Source organism: Mixophyes fleayi, chromosome 5 (genome assembly GCF_038048845.1).
Source record: "Mixophyes fleayi isolate aMixFle1 chromosome 5, aMixFle1.hap1, whole genome shotgun sequence".
In the NCBI taxonomy this organism is placed as follows: Eukaryota; Metazoa; Chordata; class Amphibia; order Anura; family Limnodynastidae; genus Mixophyes; species Mixophyes fleayi.
In genome coordinates this window covers 65,741,525-65,758,020 of record NC_134406.1, presented here as the reverse complement: position 1 = coordinate 65,758,020, position 16,496 = coordinate 65,741,525, and the positions used below count along the sequence as shown (strand labels likewise).

Below are 16,496 nucleotides of genomic sequence, written 5' to 3'. Positions count from 1 at the left end.
GTCTGTTGTTTTCAGCATTTAAACTCTGCTTGATTTTTTTTGGGAGGGGGGGGGGGATTTCACTGAACTCAAACATTAAGTGCCGCTACAAAAAGTAATAGCATCTGTTAAAGCATTCTTCAAAATTCCGTTTCTAACTTGGGTACCAAAAGCATTTATCAGTAATAATGGTGTGCAGTTCAAGTGTGTAATGTTTTGCATATATTTTATTTTAGATGTAAATATATATGAGAACGTCAGATTGGATGGTGGAATAAATTGGGTAAAACATTTTTATTTTTTTTCTTCTACATTTTAACACAGGATTCTGCACATAGTATAAATAACAAGTACAAACCAGTAATCATCAAAATCAAAGTCTTGTTCAATAGCAATCATTTATCAAGTTATTAGATCATTAGTTGTTGCATTATAAATGGGAATTAATAGCAACTTTTAATGCATGGAATATGTTTCTAGTTTCTAAGTCTAACTAAATGACTTGTATATTGCTTTATTTATTTATTTTCAGAAGAGATAGGGCTTTTATTTGGTAACATATTGGAAATAAATGTATTTTTATTTTATTTATTTGCATTAGGAAAAACAGGCATAATTTAAAAAAAAAGATTTTTCCTAAATTCTTCTCATAGCTACTTTTACCCAATAGCCCCTGAAACTACCTTGCAGTATTGAGATATTACATATGTATACTTTTTCAAAGATTGAGGTAGATATATGGCCAGCTGTAATGATATATTTCTAAGTAGCCTAACCAGTAAAAAAAAATAACCTATGTAGTACCTAATGGAGACATAAAGGGTAATTTTTAGAACAGGGTAATTTTATTAAAGTATATATTTTCTTGTTACAAACTGTAAAAACTAGCTCCTCTCTCCATTGCTATGAGGGCAGATGACGATCATGCTAGTAAAAATGTGTTTCCATAAGCAAACTTTATTGTGATTCATTATCACACCGATCACATGACCAGGAATCATGTCAATCATCCATCCGCCTGGTTGTTCGGCTCCAGATCCCTGCTGCCACCTATACATAACATTTTGGAATAAAGTGCTGTGGGCTTTTGAAACCAAAAATGACGTTTTTAGCCATAGCTGCAAAATGTACTTTTGGAGACACTTGGGGTGACCGTGTGAGACAGCGATCCAAAAGTATAGATCATCCTGATCACTAAAAGTTAATTATCGGGACCTCTACAAGGCTAAAAGGCACTGGGAGAGTCTCTCCCTGATTATCAGTCTCTCTAAATACACTGATCGTCTGCTCAAATATGCAGGAATCATCGGGTGATCTAATTCTTATTATTCATGATTTTAAGTGGACATAGTTAGGGTGCATCAGGGAAACCAATGCACGTTTCACTTCGCTGAGCACTGTCCCACCAGATTCAGGACAGTTGACAGACTGTCCTGCTCTCTCCTAACTGTTCTTGTCACTTTCACCACTTGTGGCTGATGGTTACTTTAGCTCATTTGCCGATTGTCTGGATCCTGGAATATTGGAGGCCCTATTTGGAAACAAAATGGGTACATAACAGTTAGAAAACTCCAACCAGTCCCAGTGTTAAATCAATAGCACCCACGTTTTATAATTAGGTTTTATAAAATGTCAAACAGTGCAAGATGGAATTGTCCTTGGGCCCTCTCACCCACCCTTATGTTGGATTTTAAATAAAACATGCACATTTTAACAAACCAAGCACTTCAGCCACAAGGAGTGCTACTTTTGTGGCTGAAGTGCTTGTTTTGTTTGGGCCCCCACAAAACAAGCTGAAGATGGTCTTAACACACCTAAGCTAACTGTGCTGTTAATTAACTCTACAGCGGCAAGATGTTGTCATCATCCTCACCCTCATCAGTGTGTACATCATCCTCACACAATATTAATTCATCCCCGCTGGATTCCACCATTACAAAAGTCTCTGTACTTTAATGTAATTGGCGATAAAGGCCTCCCTCATGGAAATTGTAGTTCATTTTGATGAACATCATCTTTTCCACATTTTTAGGAAGTAGCCACCTAAGCCGATCGCTGACAAGGTTCCCGGCTGTGCTGAAAACTCTTTTTGAGAAACAATGGAAGATGGGCAGCTTAAGTATTAAAAGCGAGTTGGTACATGGGGCTCCAAATTGCCTTATTTTGTCCCAGTATGTAAAGGGACTGTCTGACGTGCCTTTGGATGTTGATAGTAGGATCAGGTGGAGTTACAGCAGAGGTTTCACGGTTTTTTGTCAATTCTTTTAGACCAGACCAGATGTCAAAATATTGTGCTGAGTCATCTGCATCATCCCTGGATCTCTTGGGAAAGCTTTTTTCCTAGCAGCAGTTGACTAAGAAACTGAAGGAGGAATCGCCGTCCTGTCACGTAACTCTTGAGCTGTCATGTTGCTCACCAGGAGCTCCTTTCATCTCTTGAGATCTGGGTCAGTTGGAGACAAAGAGATGACATAGCTCTTAAACATAGGATCAAGCACAGTCACCAAAATGTAGTGATCCGATTTCAAAATTTTGATAACTCTTGGATCCAGGTGACGCGAATAAAGTACTTAATCTACAAGTCCAACATAATTAGCAGAATGTCTTTATTTCATCTCCTCCTTCAGTTTCTCAGGCTGCTTTTCCAAAAGTCTAATTAAGAGAATCACTTGGCTCAAGCCAGCATTGCCTGAACTCACTCTACAGGTGACTACTTCGAATGGTTTCAGCACCTTGCACAACAAGGAAAGTTATCTCCACTGCGCTTGAGAAAAATACATTCCCCCTCCTTTTCCAATGTCATGGCTTGTGGAGTAAGTGTGGATGACTTTTCACTGTTCCTCCATCTTCAGAAGCATATGCAGGGTGAAATTTCCCCTAGTTGCCACTTCTTGCTTCAGTTGGTGGCAGGGCATATTAAATTATTCTTGTAGCTGCTGCAATCTCCTATATGCTGTTGCAGAAAGGAGGAAATGTCCAGATATTTTACTGGCCACAGACAGCATCTCCTGCACGTCCCTATTATTTTTAAAAAAGCTCTGCACCACCAAGTTAATTGCGTGAGCAAAACAGGGAATGTGAGGGAATTCACCCAGCTGTAATGCTCTCACAATATTTGTGACGTTATCAGAAATTACATATCCTGAGGAGAGTCCAAGCGGGATAAGCCATGTTTCAATGACATCCCTTAGTTTTTGTAACAGATTGTCAGCTGTATGCCTCTTAGTGAAGCCGGTGATACATAGAGTAGCCTGCCTCTGACAAATGTAACGTAGTTGGGTACATGCTTCTGCTGTTCCTGCTGGTGAAGGCGAATCACCATCCCAGTGGGCTGTCACAGTCATATAATCTTTAGTTTGCCCAGTTCCGCTTGTCCACATATCTGTGGTTAAGTGTACAGTGCCTATAATGTGTCTTTCAGCACTGAAAAATTCCACCTCTCCTGTTTCTGGTTGAGCTATGGCACAGTGCAATGTCACTGGAGATTGCTAAGAGCACTGCCTCCTTTCTTCTTTGTCTTTCACTAATGATGCTGCCCAACTGCATTGGAGACTGCCAACAACCCTGCTACCCCTTCTGTGTCTCTCTGTGAAATGGAGTTGGATCTCCGTGGAGGATGATACTTATAGAATCGAAAACGAGATCCGACAACACAACAATGACGTTTTGCCTCGTTTTCACTTCCGGCTCGCTCGGTACTCGGATCAGCGAAGTTCAAGTGGGCTTGGTTCGGAGAACCGAGCCCCAGCATCTCTAATACTGAGATGTGCAGTAATTTTTCCAGGTGCATGGCAACTGCATGAGGCTCAGCACACATTGAGTGCCCGTGCTCATGATAACTTCTTAAGTTGCTTGCTCTCCATTTTATTTCCTGGTGTATTGACTCTGCCTATCTACTGACCTTGTTAACGTCTTGTCTTCCGCTTGGCCTTGGATGTGGACTACTCTATTGTATAAGTCTGATAGTTGGTGGCCTCTGCCTGACCCTGACCTTGCTTCTGAATACTGATTTGGTACAGTGTCTGTTTGATGGTTGTTGAACCTGATCTTACCATGACTTTGGTCCAGTGTCTCTGCATTTGGACTTTGCTGTATGTTGGCATCTGGATGTCTGGTGCCCTGTTCCTCTTACTGATAAACACCTTTGAACTTGTGCACAAGTCCTGGAGGTTAGTATCTGTCTCTCATATAGGAATGGGGAGTTGCTTAGATAAAGAGCTTGCTTGCCTGATCACTGGTGTTTATCAGTAGCGAGTGGGCCACACATTACATGGAATAGATGGACAAATTGGGATAAAATGAAAATGTGTGCTGCAACTGTGTGCACCAGCAATCACAGCAAGATTATTATTGCTTCATTTCTTCTTAAATAACACCTGCCTACTTTGATCAACAAATTATCTACACTGTTAAAAGGAAATTCATTGTTTAACCTCTTTTACCTGTTTTTAAAATTTAGACAACTATGACAAAGTAATATAATTTATTTTTGTGTGAAATAATACCAAACTGGGTGTGTTACAAGAATTTAAGAGTGAAATAGAAAATTATTACAAATGCAATATTTTAAGGAATGATACATGAACAGTATTTCATTTGAAAATGACAGTATTTTTGCTTTGTTTTTTTAAATGCACCAATACAGTTGTCATGATTTGTGTGGAATTTGAGAGGTTTTGCTAACCATGGTTTTGGTCCAATCATGTGCAGCCTTCTCTAGAAACATCTCATCCCCATTCCTCCATTTTAAATTTCCTGTTGCTCAATTGTTGTTAAATACACACATTCACAAATGTCAGGGCCTATGCATACTTGCCTACTTTCAGGCAGTGCAGTCTGGGAGAGGGGTGTGAATAGAGGGCGGGAGGGGCGGGGTGTGGTCAATCGCATTATTTTGGCCAGGGATTTGCGGGATGCTGGAGTCCAGGAGACTGACCCGGGTTTCGGGAGTCTCCCGGACATTCCGGGTCATTTGACATTAATCTTAGTTTGAGAAGTTACCTCAAACCATTAAAAAGAATACACAGAAGGTCTTGAAAACAAGAGAGGAAAAGGATTGGCATTTTGCTCTAAATTACCTCATTAAAACTTTATTTAGAAACACCTAAATTACAAACATTCTGAAAAATAAATCCTATACCTGTACACATTTTCCTATTAATTTTGCAGAAGTGTAGCTGAATATTGCTAATGTAAAACTTTGCCTGCTCATGAATCAATTGTTATGTTTTATATAATATATTTTTTTCTTTCTCATATCTCACATTTATTTAACTCTGATTAAATGCCAAAGTATATCCATGTCAGTTCTAACACTTTTTTTTCTCAACTATATAGTGTAATGTTCATTTGTTTCTGAAACAAGACAAAAATATTTAATGTTTTAAAGCTTTAATTTGTACAAATTATATAACATAGATTCAGTGGAATTGATAATCACTTTATTTCTGAATATTATGAAATATTTCCCTTTCTTTGCGTTTGAGAAGCAGAAATGTTTTGTTATAATGCAGTATTTTGTAGCTGTGTAATCACTAATGTTATGATGTATATCTCTCATAGGATTGCAGATACTATGAAAGTTCCCGCTGACCATACTTTTGGAATTTTTCTCCAAACGGAAAAATATGGTAACAAACTCTTTTGAAAAAAAAAATATACGTGTGTGGATTCGATGCTTTTCCTATCAATGTATTGTTAGGACTATAGTTCGCTCAAGCGAGCAAATTACATTGAGGCCTATTTATTAATAGCCAGATATGCCCTCTGTTAAATATCATCACTTATCGAAATGCTAAGGGATGATATTTCACAGCCATTTATAAAAAAAAAAATCATCTTTTCCAGGGATGACTTTTCTTACCTAACAACTCTGGGTTCTGAACCGTAAGTCTTTACTGTGCATGCGCTAAGCCATTTTACAGTAGGTAGTTACAAGAGGAGAGAACAGGAATGCTCTGGAGAGGGATACAAACATCCCTCGACTGCGATGCTCTCTCCATTGGGTAAAAAGGCTAATGCCACCGGGGTCAATCTTCGAACAGCTAGGCTTTTTGGAGCTTGTTAAGTTGGCCGACACCACAGTCCCCATTGAAAATTATGAAGACTATGGTTTAATGTAGAAACTTTGCCTAATGCAGGAGATCTCTATGATATCATAGATTTCAGCATAATATAACTGCTCCACTTCCCTTATGAATAATGACATTTCTACTTATGTCATAAAACATCTCTATCAATAATCTGCTCTGTCAGCACTGTGTCTACTTCCTGTTAGCCTGGATTACCATGGAGATCACAACACCATAACCAGTTGCAAAAAGCTAAACAACAGGAGATGCCTTGACGTTGGCAGAAGAGCTTATCCCAATACAGCTATATTGTACACAAAATTCTCCTACTTATGTATATGCTGACATATAGTTATTTATATATTGTTTGTTTCAGAGCGCCATACTATCTTTTCTTTTGTTTTCACATAAATAGTGGTCTTAATTGTCCTGGCTACACTTTCTTAAATGGTTTTATTCACTTGCACCCATTTTGTGAATGTAAAGGGACGCACCTTGGTTTCACTGATTCCATTTGCAGAAAAGTCTGTTTACTTTCGGAAAAAAATGCAAGTCCGCTTGTATATGTTATAGTAAACACAACTTTTTATATGGCTCTATAAGCAGCCTGCATAATGTCAAATCTGTTGTCACAAGTGTGGAAGTCTAACACATAATAGTTACATCATTAAAGTGCATATAGTCTACTGAGCTGAAAAAATATACATGATAATCAAAGTTGAGCACATTAGTACAATGCTGGTAACATAACCATAATCAAAGACAATGCCCGTTGGAGTCTAAAGAAACCAACTAAGAGTTTATTCATTGTCACAATGTATATCTTCTTCCCCTATTTAACTGGACTGATATAACTATAATACAATATCAGGTCAAGCAGATTGTTAGGTCCCTATTGCAACCTATCTACTATCTATCTTCTATATAAATGACTAAAAACTATCTAAGTTTGTCAGATAATCAGAAGGCATCACCATGCAATCACAGGCTAACCTGCAACATAAACTGTTTGGGTGAACTTGCTTATTCTGTAATATACGAATCACTATGAAAAGGCCCAAAGGGGAGGATTTACTCTAATCAGAAGAGCTGCCTGTTTTTAAACATCAATTTTGGTGAAAAACGGGCATGAGCCAATGGCAAGATTATCAGTACTTATATCTTGAGGATGGCACACTGACACTTGATATCCAAGAACCATGGCACACTGACACTTGGGATCCCAGAATGATGACACAGTGGCACTTGTGACACTTTGGATTCCAGAACGATATCACAACACTCATGATCACAGAATGATGACACACTGACTTGGGTCCCAGTAAAAGGTTGAGTACCATTGATTCAGAGAATTTTTTTTTCTTATATAAATTAAATAATTGTTCCTGGATTTTTTTTTAACAAGGTAACCACATTATCACCTTCAACAATGGTTCAGTAAAAGTTGTTTTTCTATTTTTTTTAAAAGCCCTGTATAAATTGTATTCATTATAGCACATGCTGGAATGAAACACAATGTTTGCTTGTTAAATGCAAATAAAATGAATATTCTTTCTTTCCTTCCAGGAGTGGGAGATCTTCTTCACAACAGAGCACCCAAAGACTTTCTGCGCGGTAAGGATAGGCACAGAGCCATCCTGGCAGCTGCTCAGCAACACTTGAAGAAAGCGAACCATTGTAATTTTGACTCATTACTGGAAGCTTTTAGGCATTATGACAAGGTTGGCTGCTGTAGTAATTGTAATGCATCATATTTTTACATTTTTTTTTTTACAGGCTTTACAATGTAAATTAATATAATACATACATAATAAGAACTTGTTTCTAACTAAAACAGTACTAAATAATCACTTTAAATAATGCAGTAATAAAAAAATAGAGATTTATAACATCAGAAAATTGTCTTAGTTTTTATGATATTGGAATACATTCAGCAATGGGAACTCTAATAAGGGAAGTGTCATCAGACATTCCAGCAGATTAAGAAGAACGTTGAGCATTGTGGCTATAAGAAAATAAAATGTTATTTGAAAAGTTACTATTTTGAACAGATTTAAATACTTAATAGAAAATAGCCCATAGGCTAGTATTGCAGTTCTAGCCTGCCTCACTGGGTGGGGGCCAGGACAGAGTGCCGGCCCTCAGCCTGGTGCTGTGAACTCTATCCTACCTTTTGATGCCGAGTAGGGTGCAGGGCAGCCTGGTGATGGGAGCCGTGACCCAATCACCCTAGTCACTATATAAGTGAAAGTGGCCTATGGAGATACGTAAAGGTTAAAAACAACAACTGCATATGGAGTTTTAAATCAATCTGTTTGGACAAAATACACATGTCCCAGGAGTCATATAGGCCACTTTAATAAAGGGACAAAAATGGCATTTGTACTGGGCCCAGGTAAACAATCATTAAAATTGAGTCTAAACAAAATTGAATTAATAAAAAATGACCCTCTCACACCTTTTTACGTACCATACACCATACATATTCATACCCTACAGAACTAAATGAATGAAACCTCCTGGCCACAGGTATGATTTTTCTTCACCACTCAACCCATCACAGGTCAAAGAAGAGACCATATAAGAAAAATGTCTATTGAATAGCATTTTTAAAAAGTAATTGCCATTCATTTCCATTGATTTCACCTCTTGATTTTTTTTCTAGAATGGTGATGGAAAAATAGATAAGGAAGAGTTAGAAAGGACATGTCTTCAGTTTGGCCTTACTCTGGATCCTGATCTCTTGGATTCTTTAATTGAATACTGTGATGTAGACAAAGATGGCTTGATTAACTTCATAGAGTTTGCAAACTTTCTGAATTGGAAAGGTAAAATGCCGATTGGAAAATTAGGAGAAAATATAAAAACACAAGGTAAGGCTGTCTGACAAACTGATAACGGCAATCTTTATTTTTCCATGTTGATGGTTTACATTTTGACAAAGTTCATACATTCAGTTTATTCAGCTGTTTGTCTGCTCTGTGTTAACAAACCTTCTTTCCCCTCTTAATCCACTAAGTTCCCCTAGTCCTTACTTCCCCTCTTTGCCCACAAGATGCTCCTGGCTCTTCTGTGTTTCAAGTTCTTTATGTTGCTCTTTGTAAATGACATCCTCTGTATTCCTGTCTTGTGTATCCCTATCAATTTCCAATATGTGCTCCCAGACCTGCATGTTCTCCTATTACCCTGTGTATCAGAGTGTTAATATACCTTCAAGTCAGCTACAAGCCTCTCTGTGTCCTCATGCATGCTTTGTATTTTTCAGTTGGTGGTCTTCATGTTCTTTCTAACTAATTATGTGATAAGACATGAGCAGAGCCCGGAATAATTTAGCTGCTTTAAATGTGTTGACTAGTCAATGTCGAATTTGTGAATGCATTGCACTTTGGGGTTATTATTTACTGGTGAATCACACCAGATTATGATTTTCCTTGTATGAACAAATGAATATTGCTTATTCAGCAAAAAAATAAAGAGCAGTTATCAAGTATTCTAGGCTCCTTAGAGATACTATTATTTTAGTAATTTCATAATATGTTTATGTTGTTGAATACATGGATATATTTCTAAATTTAAAGATTATCAGTTATTTCACAAGTTATTACACATATTTCTTGTGATAAAGTCCTAGGTCATAAATTCATAGTCACCAGCCACCTGTGAAATGAGTGATATATCCCAATGACAATAATTTTGGCTATGGGCAATGTTAATAATAAATGTCTTGTAGGAATTAAACATATGGATAAAAGTACAGACTCTTCGTTAAACGTTAAAGAGGAAGAATCTTCAGTGTACCTTGAAGGTTTAGAGAAAACACCCAAAACTCTTTCAAAAGGAAATGAAGCACCAGACTTTTACCAAACATCATCTTCTAGGATCAAGGCAGTTGTTGGCGGGCTAAGTTCTCTTGGTAAGTACAGTTCCCAGTTCTGTGTCCTGGTGCACTCAGTGAGGTATTTTGTTTGTTTTTTTTAGGGATGTGCACGGGCGACTTTTGAGGTCTCGTGTTTTGTGTTTTGGATCCGGATTTTCTCGATGTTTTGGGTTCGGATTTGTTTCGCAAAACACCTGCCGAAAGGTTTTGGTTCGGATTTAAGGTTTTGGATTCAGATTTTTTTTGAAAAAAGCATAAAAAGTTAAAAAATCAATTTTTTGGGCTTATTTTCACTCCTACGCTATTATTGACCTCAATAACATTCAATAACAAGCATTTCCACTAATTTACCGTGTATTCTGAACACCTCACAATATAGTTCTTAGTCCAAAACGTTGCAACGAGCTATCTTTCTGGACTGCGTAGTGGAGTGGTCCCAACAATATAATAAGAAAACCATCAACTGTTCTTAATCGCACCAAAACATGTACCTGGACTGCGTAGAGGAGTGGGTCACCACGATATAAATTAAAAACCCTGAACTTGTATGATTCGCACCAATAATGTACCTGGACTGCGTAGAGGAGTGGGTCACCACAATATATATAATAAGAAAACCATCAACTTGTATGATTCGCACCAATAATGTACCTGGACTGCGTAGAGGAGTGGGTCACCACAATATAAATTAAAAACCCTGAACTTGTATGATTCGCACCAATAATGTACCTGGACTGCGTAGAGGAGTGGGTCACCACAATATAAATTAAAAACCCTGAACTTGTATGATTCGCACCAATAATGTACCTGGACTGCGTAGAGGAGTGGGTCACCACAATATATATAATAAGAAAACCATCAACTTGTATGATTCGCACCAATAATGTACCTGGACTGCGTATAGGAGTGGGTCACCACAATATAAATTAAAAACCCTGAACTTGTATGATTCGCACCAATTATGTACCTGGACTGCGTAGAGGAGTGGGTCACCACAATATATATAATAAGAAAACCATCAACTTGTATGATTCACACCAATAATGTACCTGGACTGCGTAGAGGAGTGGGTCACCACAATATAAATTAAAAACCCTGAACTTGTATGATTCGCACCAATAATGTACCTGGACTGCGTAGAGGAGTGGGTCACCACAATATAAATTAAAAACCCTGAACTTGTATGATTCGCACCAATTATGTACCTGGACTGCGTAGAGGAGTGGGTCACCACAATATATATAATAAGAAAACCATCAACTTGTATGATTCGCACCAATAATGTACCTGGACTGTGTAGAGGAGTGGGTCACCACAATATAAATTAAAAACCCTGAACTTGTATGATTCGCACCAATAATGTACCTGGACTGCGTATAGGAGTGGGTCACCACAATATAAATTAAAAACCCTGAACTTGTATGATTCGCACCAATAATGTACCTGGACTGCGTAGAGGAGTGGGTCACCACAATATAAATTAAAAACCCTGAACTTGTATGATTCGCACCAATTATGTACCTGGACTGCGTAGAGGAGTGGGTCACCACAATATATATAATAAGAAAACCATCAACTTGTATGATTCACACCAATAATGTACCTGGACTGCGTAGAGGAGTGGGTCACCACAATATAAATTAAAAACCCTGAACTTGTATGATTCGCACCAATAATGTACCTGGACTGCGTAGAGGAGTGGGTCACCACAATATAAATTAAAAACCCTGAACTTGTATGATTCGCACCAATTATGTACCTGGACTGCGTAGAGGAGTGGGTCACCACAATATATATAATAAGAAAACCATCAACTTGTATGATTCGCACCAATAATGTACCTGGACTGCGTAGAGGAGTGGGTCACCACAATATAAATTAAAAACCCTGAACTTGTATGATTCGCACCAATAATGTACCTGGACTGCGTAGAGGAGTGGGTCACCACAATATAAATTAAAAACCCTGAACTTGTATGATTCGCACCAATAATGTACCTGGACTGCGTAGAGGAGTGGGTCACCACAATATAAATTAAAAACCCTGAACTTGTATGATTCGCACCAATAATGTACCTGGACTGCGTAGAGGAGTGGGTCACCACAATATATATAATAAGAAAACCATCAACTTGTATGATTTGCACCAATAATGTACCTGGACTGCGTAGAGGAGTGGGTCACCACAATATAAATTAAAAACCCTGAACTTGTATGATTCGCACCAATGATGTACCTGGACTGCGTAGAGGAGTGGGCCCCACAATATAATAAGAAATTACCCAATTTGGTACCGGGGCCACAATACCTCCTCCAAACATGGTACAGACCATTCGTCATTGAGATCCCATCAAGTATGTTAAAGACAGACAGGGTCAAAGTGTTATTGGTTGACTTTGTAAACCAAAAAACTGTCCCTGTTGCACATAGTCGTGCAATGAAGACTGACTTTTTCATTTAAAGGCACCATCTTTCAAGTGTAGTGTTTGTAAGTCATATTATACTTTTGGTAAAATTGGTTTATTTTGTTCCTCTTTATGGTAACTACTAATAGAATTAAAGTATTAAATAGATGCGGCAGTTCCTCTTTATGGGAATTAGTAATAGAATTAAAGTATTAAATAGAATTAAAGTATTAAATAGAGTGGTATAGAGTGGTAGTGTGGTATAGAGTGGTCCCCACAATATAATAATAAAACCCTCAACTGGTCTGAATTCCACCAAACAAGTATCTGGACTGCGTAGAGTAGTGGCCACTGGCCACCACAATATAATATATAGAAAACCTTCAACAGGTCAGAATTACACCCAAAAAAAGTATCTGGACTGTGTAGAGTAGTGGGCACTGGGCACCACAATAAAAAATATATAGAAAACCTTCAACAGGTCTGAATTAAACCCAAAAATAGTATCTGGACTGCATAGAGGACTGGCCACTGGCCACCACAATATAATATATAGAAAACCTTCAACAGGTCAGAATTACACCTAAAAATAGTATCTGGACTGCGTAGAGTAGTGGGCACTGGGCACCACAATAAATATATAAAAAAACCTTCAACAGGTCTGCATTACACTGCACATACGGCTGCTCCTCCATCCTCTCCATCATATACATGTTGGAGTTTCAGCGTGTGAAAACCTCTTGTTTTTGATAATGTCAGTGCATTTTAAATATTTTTCAATTAGCCCCATACCACTGAATGTACTTTATCTATGATACGCATCTATCTATCTTGACGGCGTAGTGTGGTGGCCCCGGTACACAATTTGGTACCGAGGCCACAATATAATTAAAAAACCCTCCACGGGTCAGAATTCCACCAAAACAGGTTATGGACTGCGTAGTGTGCCCGGAACACAATTTTTTACAGCGCCAACAATATAATTAAAAAATTGGGCATCAACTGTCACCGTTGTTTAATATCTGATACACCTAAATATGGACTGCACAGTGGAGTGGCCCCGGTAGTAAATTTGGTGCCGGGGCCACAATACCTCCTCCAACTTCCAAGTGTAGTGTTTATAAAGACAGACAGCGTCGAAGTGTTATTAGTTGACTTTCTTAACCCTAAAATTGTCCCTGTTGCAAATATTCGTGTAATGGACAGTTACTTTTTCATTGAAAGACTCAAGCTTTCAAGTGTAGTGTTTATAAAATATAAACAACAATACAGTAGTTTTAGAGCACGTCAATACCTCTTGTTTTAAATTATGACAGGGCATTGTACTTTTGGTTTAATTTCTTGAATTTGTTTAAATTTGGTTTTACTTTTTGAACATGGCAAACGACTGTTGATTGGTCATATAATGCAAAAAAAAAAAGTTCCAAGATGGAATTGTCCTTGGGCCCTCACACCCACCCTTATGTTGTTGAAATAGGACATGCACACTTTAACAAACCAATCATTGCAGCGACAGGGCCTACCAAACAACTTTGGCTGAAATGATTGGTTTGTTTGGGCCCCCACACCAAAAAAGCTATTCATCTCTCCCTGTACAGACTAAACAGGCTCTACTGAGGCAAGATGTCGTCCTCATCCTCAACCTCTGATTCCTCTCCCCCTACAGTGTGTACTTCCTCCTCATCACACATTATCAATTCGTCCCCGCTGGACTCCACAACCACAGGTCCCTCTGTACTATCTGGAGGGCAGTGCTGTACTTCATTGAGGAATTGATTATTCATTTTTATAAACATCATGTTTTCAACGTTATGAGGAAGCAACCTCCTTCGCCGCTCACTGACCAGGTTCCCCGCTGCACTAAAAACTCTTTCCGAGTACACACTGGAGGGGGGACAACTCGGGTAAAATAGAGCCAGTTTGTACAGGGGCTTCCAAACTGCCTTTTTTTCCTGCCAGTAACAATATGGACTGTCTGACATGTCTACTTGGATGGTGTCAGCAAAGTAATCATCCACAATTTTTTCTATTGTGACAGCATCCAATGCAGCGAGAGTAGACATGTCTGCAATGGTTGGCAGGTCCTTCAGTCCGGACCAGATGTTATCAGCATCCCCGCCAGCGCCTCTTTTGGGAAAACTGAGCTTTTTCCTCGCAGCCATAGATGTGGAAGAAAATGAGGGTGGAGCTGTTGGCATGTCACGGTCCTCTTCAGAGGACAATCTCCTGACCAGCAGGTCTTTGCACCGCTGTAGACTTGTGTCCGCTGGAAACAGAGACACAACATACGCTTTAAACCGAGGATCGAGCACGGTGGCCAGAATGTATTCCTCTGACTTTAAAAGAGTGACCAGCCTCTGATCCTGGCAAAGCGTATGAAGGGCTACATCCACAAGAGCTACATGCTTGGTGTAATCGCAATGGCTTACCAGCTCCTCCCTCACTTTCTCCAGCTGCTTCTGCAACAGCCTGATCAGGGGAATGACCTGACTCAAGCTGGCAGTGTCGGAACTGACTTCTCGTGTGGCAAGTTCAAATGGCTGCAGAACCTTGCACAACATGGAAATCAGTCTCCACTGCGCTTGACTGAGGCGCATCCCCACTCCTTTGCTTATGTAGTAGGTGGCTGTGTAGGCCTGAATGGCCTTTTGCTGCTCCTCCATCCTCTGCAGCATATAGAGGGTGGAGTTCCAGCGTGTCACAACCTCTTGTTTGAGGTGATGGCAGGGCAGGTTCATGCTTTTTTGATGTGCCTCTAGTCTGCGGTAGGCACTGGCTGAATGCCGAAAGTGTCCAGCAATTTTGCGCGCCACCACAAGCATCTCCTGCACACCCCTATCACTCTTGAGGTAATGCTGCACCACCAAATTAATGGTGTGGGCAAAACATGGGACGTGCTGGAAATTGCCCATATTTAATGCCCGCACAATGTTACTGGCATTGTCTGACACCATAAATCCCCATGAGAGTCTAAGTGGGGTAAGCCACTGGGAGATAATTTCCCTCAGTTTCTCTAATATGTTGTCAGCGTTGTGCCTCTTATTAAAGCCTGTAATACACAATGTTGCCTGCCTTTGCACGAGCAGCCATTTTGTAGATGCTGCTACTGATGCAGCTGTTGCTGTTGCTGCGGAAGGGGATGCATCTACCCAGTGGGCTGTCACAGTCATATAGTCCTTCGTTTGCCCAGAACCACTTGTCCACATGTCCGTGGTTAAGTGGACAGTGGGTACAACCGCATTTTTTAGAGCACTGAGGACACTTGATCGTACTTCTCTGTACATTTTTGGTATCGCCTGCCTAGTGAAGTGGAATCTCGACGGGATTTGGTACCGGGGACACAATACCTCCATCAACCCTCTAAATCCCACTCCACTGATGGCGGACACCGGGCGCACGTCTAACACCAACATTGCAGTTACAGCCGCAGTTATACGCTTTGCAATAGGGTGACTACTATCGTATTTTGTGGTCATGGCAAACGACTGTTGGACGGTCAATTGTTTTGTGAAAGACTTAGCGGTCTTACGACTTCCCCTCTGGTAAGATGACCGACTAACAGCAGCAACAGCAGCAGTGGCAGTAGTAGGCGTACCGCTGCAGGATTCCTCGGATGAATCCAGTATTGAGGAGGACTCAGTCTGGCTGCTGACTTGGGCTGCAGGACTGAATCTGATGGAGATTGTGGAGGAAGTTGACGAGGAGGGTGTTGCTGGTGTGTATCCAACTGGACCACGGGATTTAGGTGTCCCTGTACCGATGAGGGTCCTAGCCCCAGTTCCTGAACTAACCACTGAACTATGAAGGTTATTCAGGTGACGTATAAGGGAGGATGTTCCTAGGTGGGCAAGATCCTTACACCTGCTTATTTGAGCTTTACATAAGCTACATATGGCCATACATTGGTTGTCTGGATTTGGATAAAAATAACTCCAGACCGAAGAGGTGCATTTTTTGGTCTTCTGACCAGGCATGACGATGGGCTTTTTCATCCCATGGACATCAGCTGTTTCCCCCCCTGGTGCCTCATTTACAATAACCACATCACCATCCTCATCATCAAGTTCCTCCACAGCGCCAGCTACATCATCAATAGGCTCCTCCCGAGCCACCTCTTCCCGTACAGTGATGGGAAGGTCAGGCTTGACAACCACCAACACCCTTG

General features: G+C 39.8%; 1 protein-coding gene across 1 annotated transcript in view; it reads left to right on the top strand.

Moving 5' to 3' along the window:
• EFHB (EF-hand domain family member B) overlaps positions 1 to 16,496 on the top strand; it is a 46,947-nt gene that overhangs the window by 16,252 nt on the left and 14,199 nt on the right. Inside the window, exons 8-11 of the mRNA XM_075211265.1 lie at positions 5,542 to 5,609; positions 7,617 to 7,771; positions 8,716 to 8,923; positions 9,781 to 9,963. Coding sequence (XP_075067366.1) covers positions 5,542 to 5,609; positions 7,617 to 7,771; positions 8,716 to 8,923; positions 9,781 to 9,963 — 614 coding nt within the window. The remainder of the gene's footprint in view (positions 1 to 5,541; positions 5,610 to 7,616; positions 7,772 to 8,715; positions 8,924 to 9,780; positions 9,964 to 16,496) is intronic.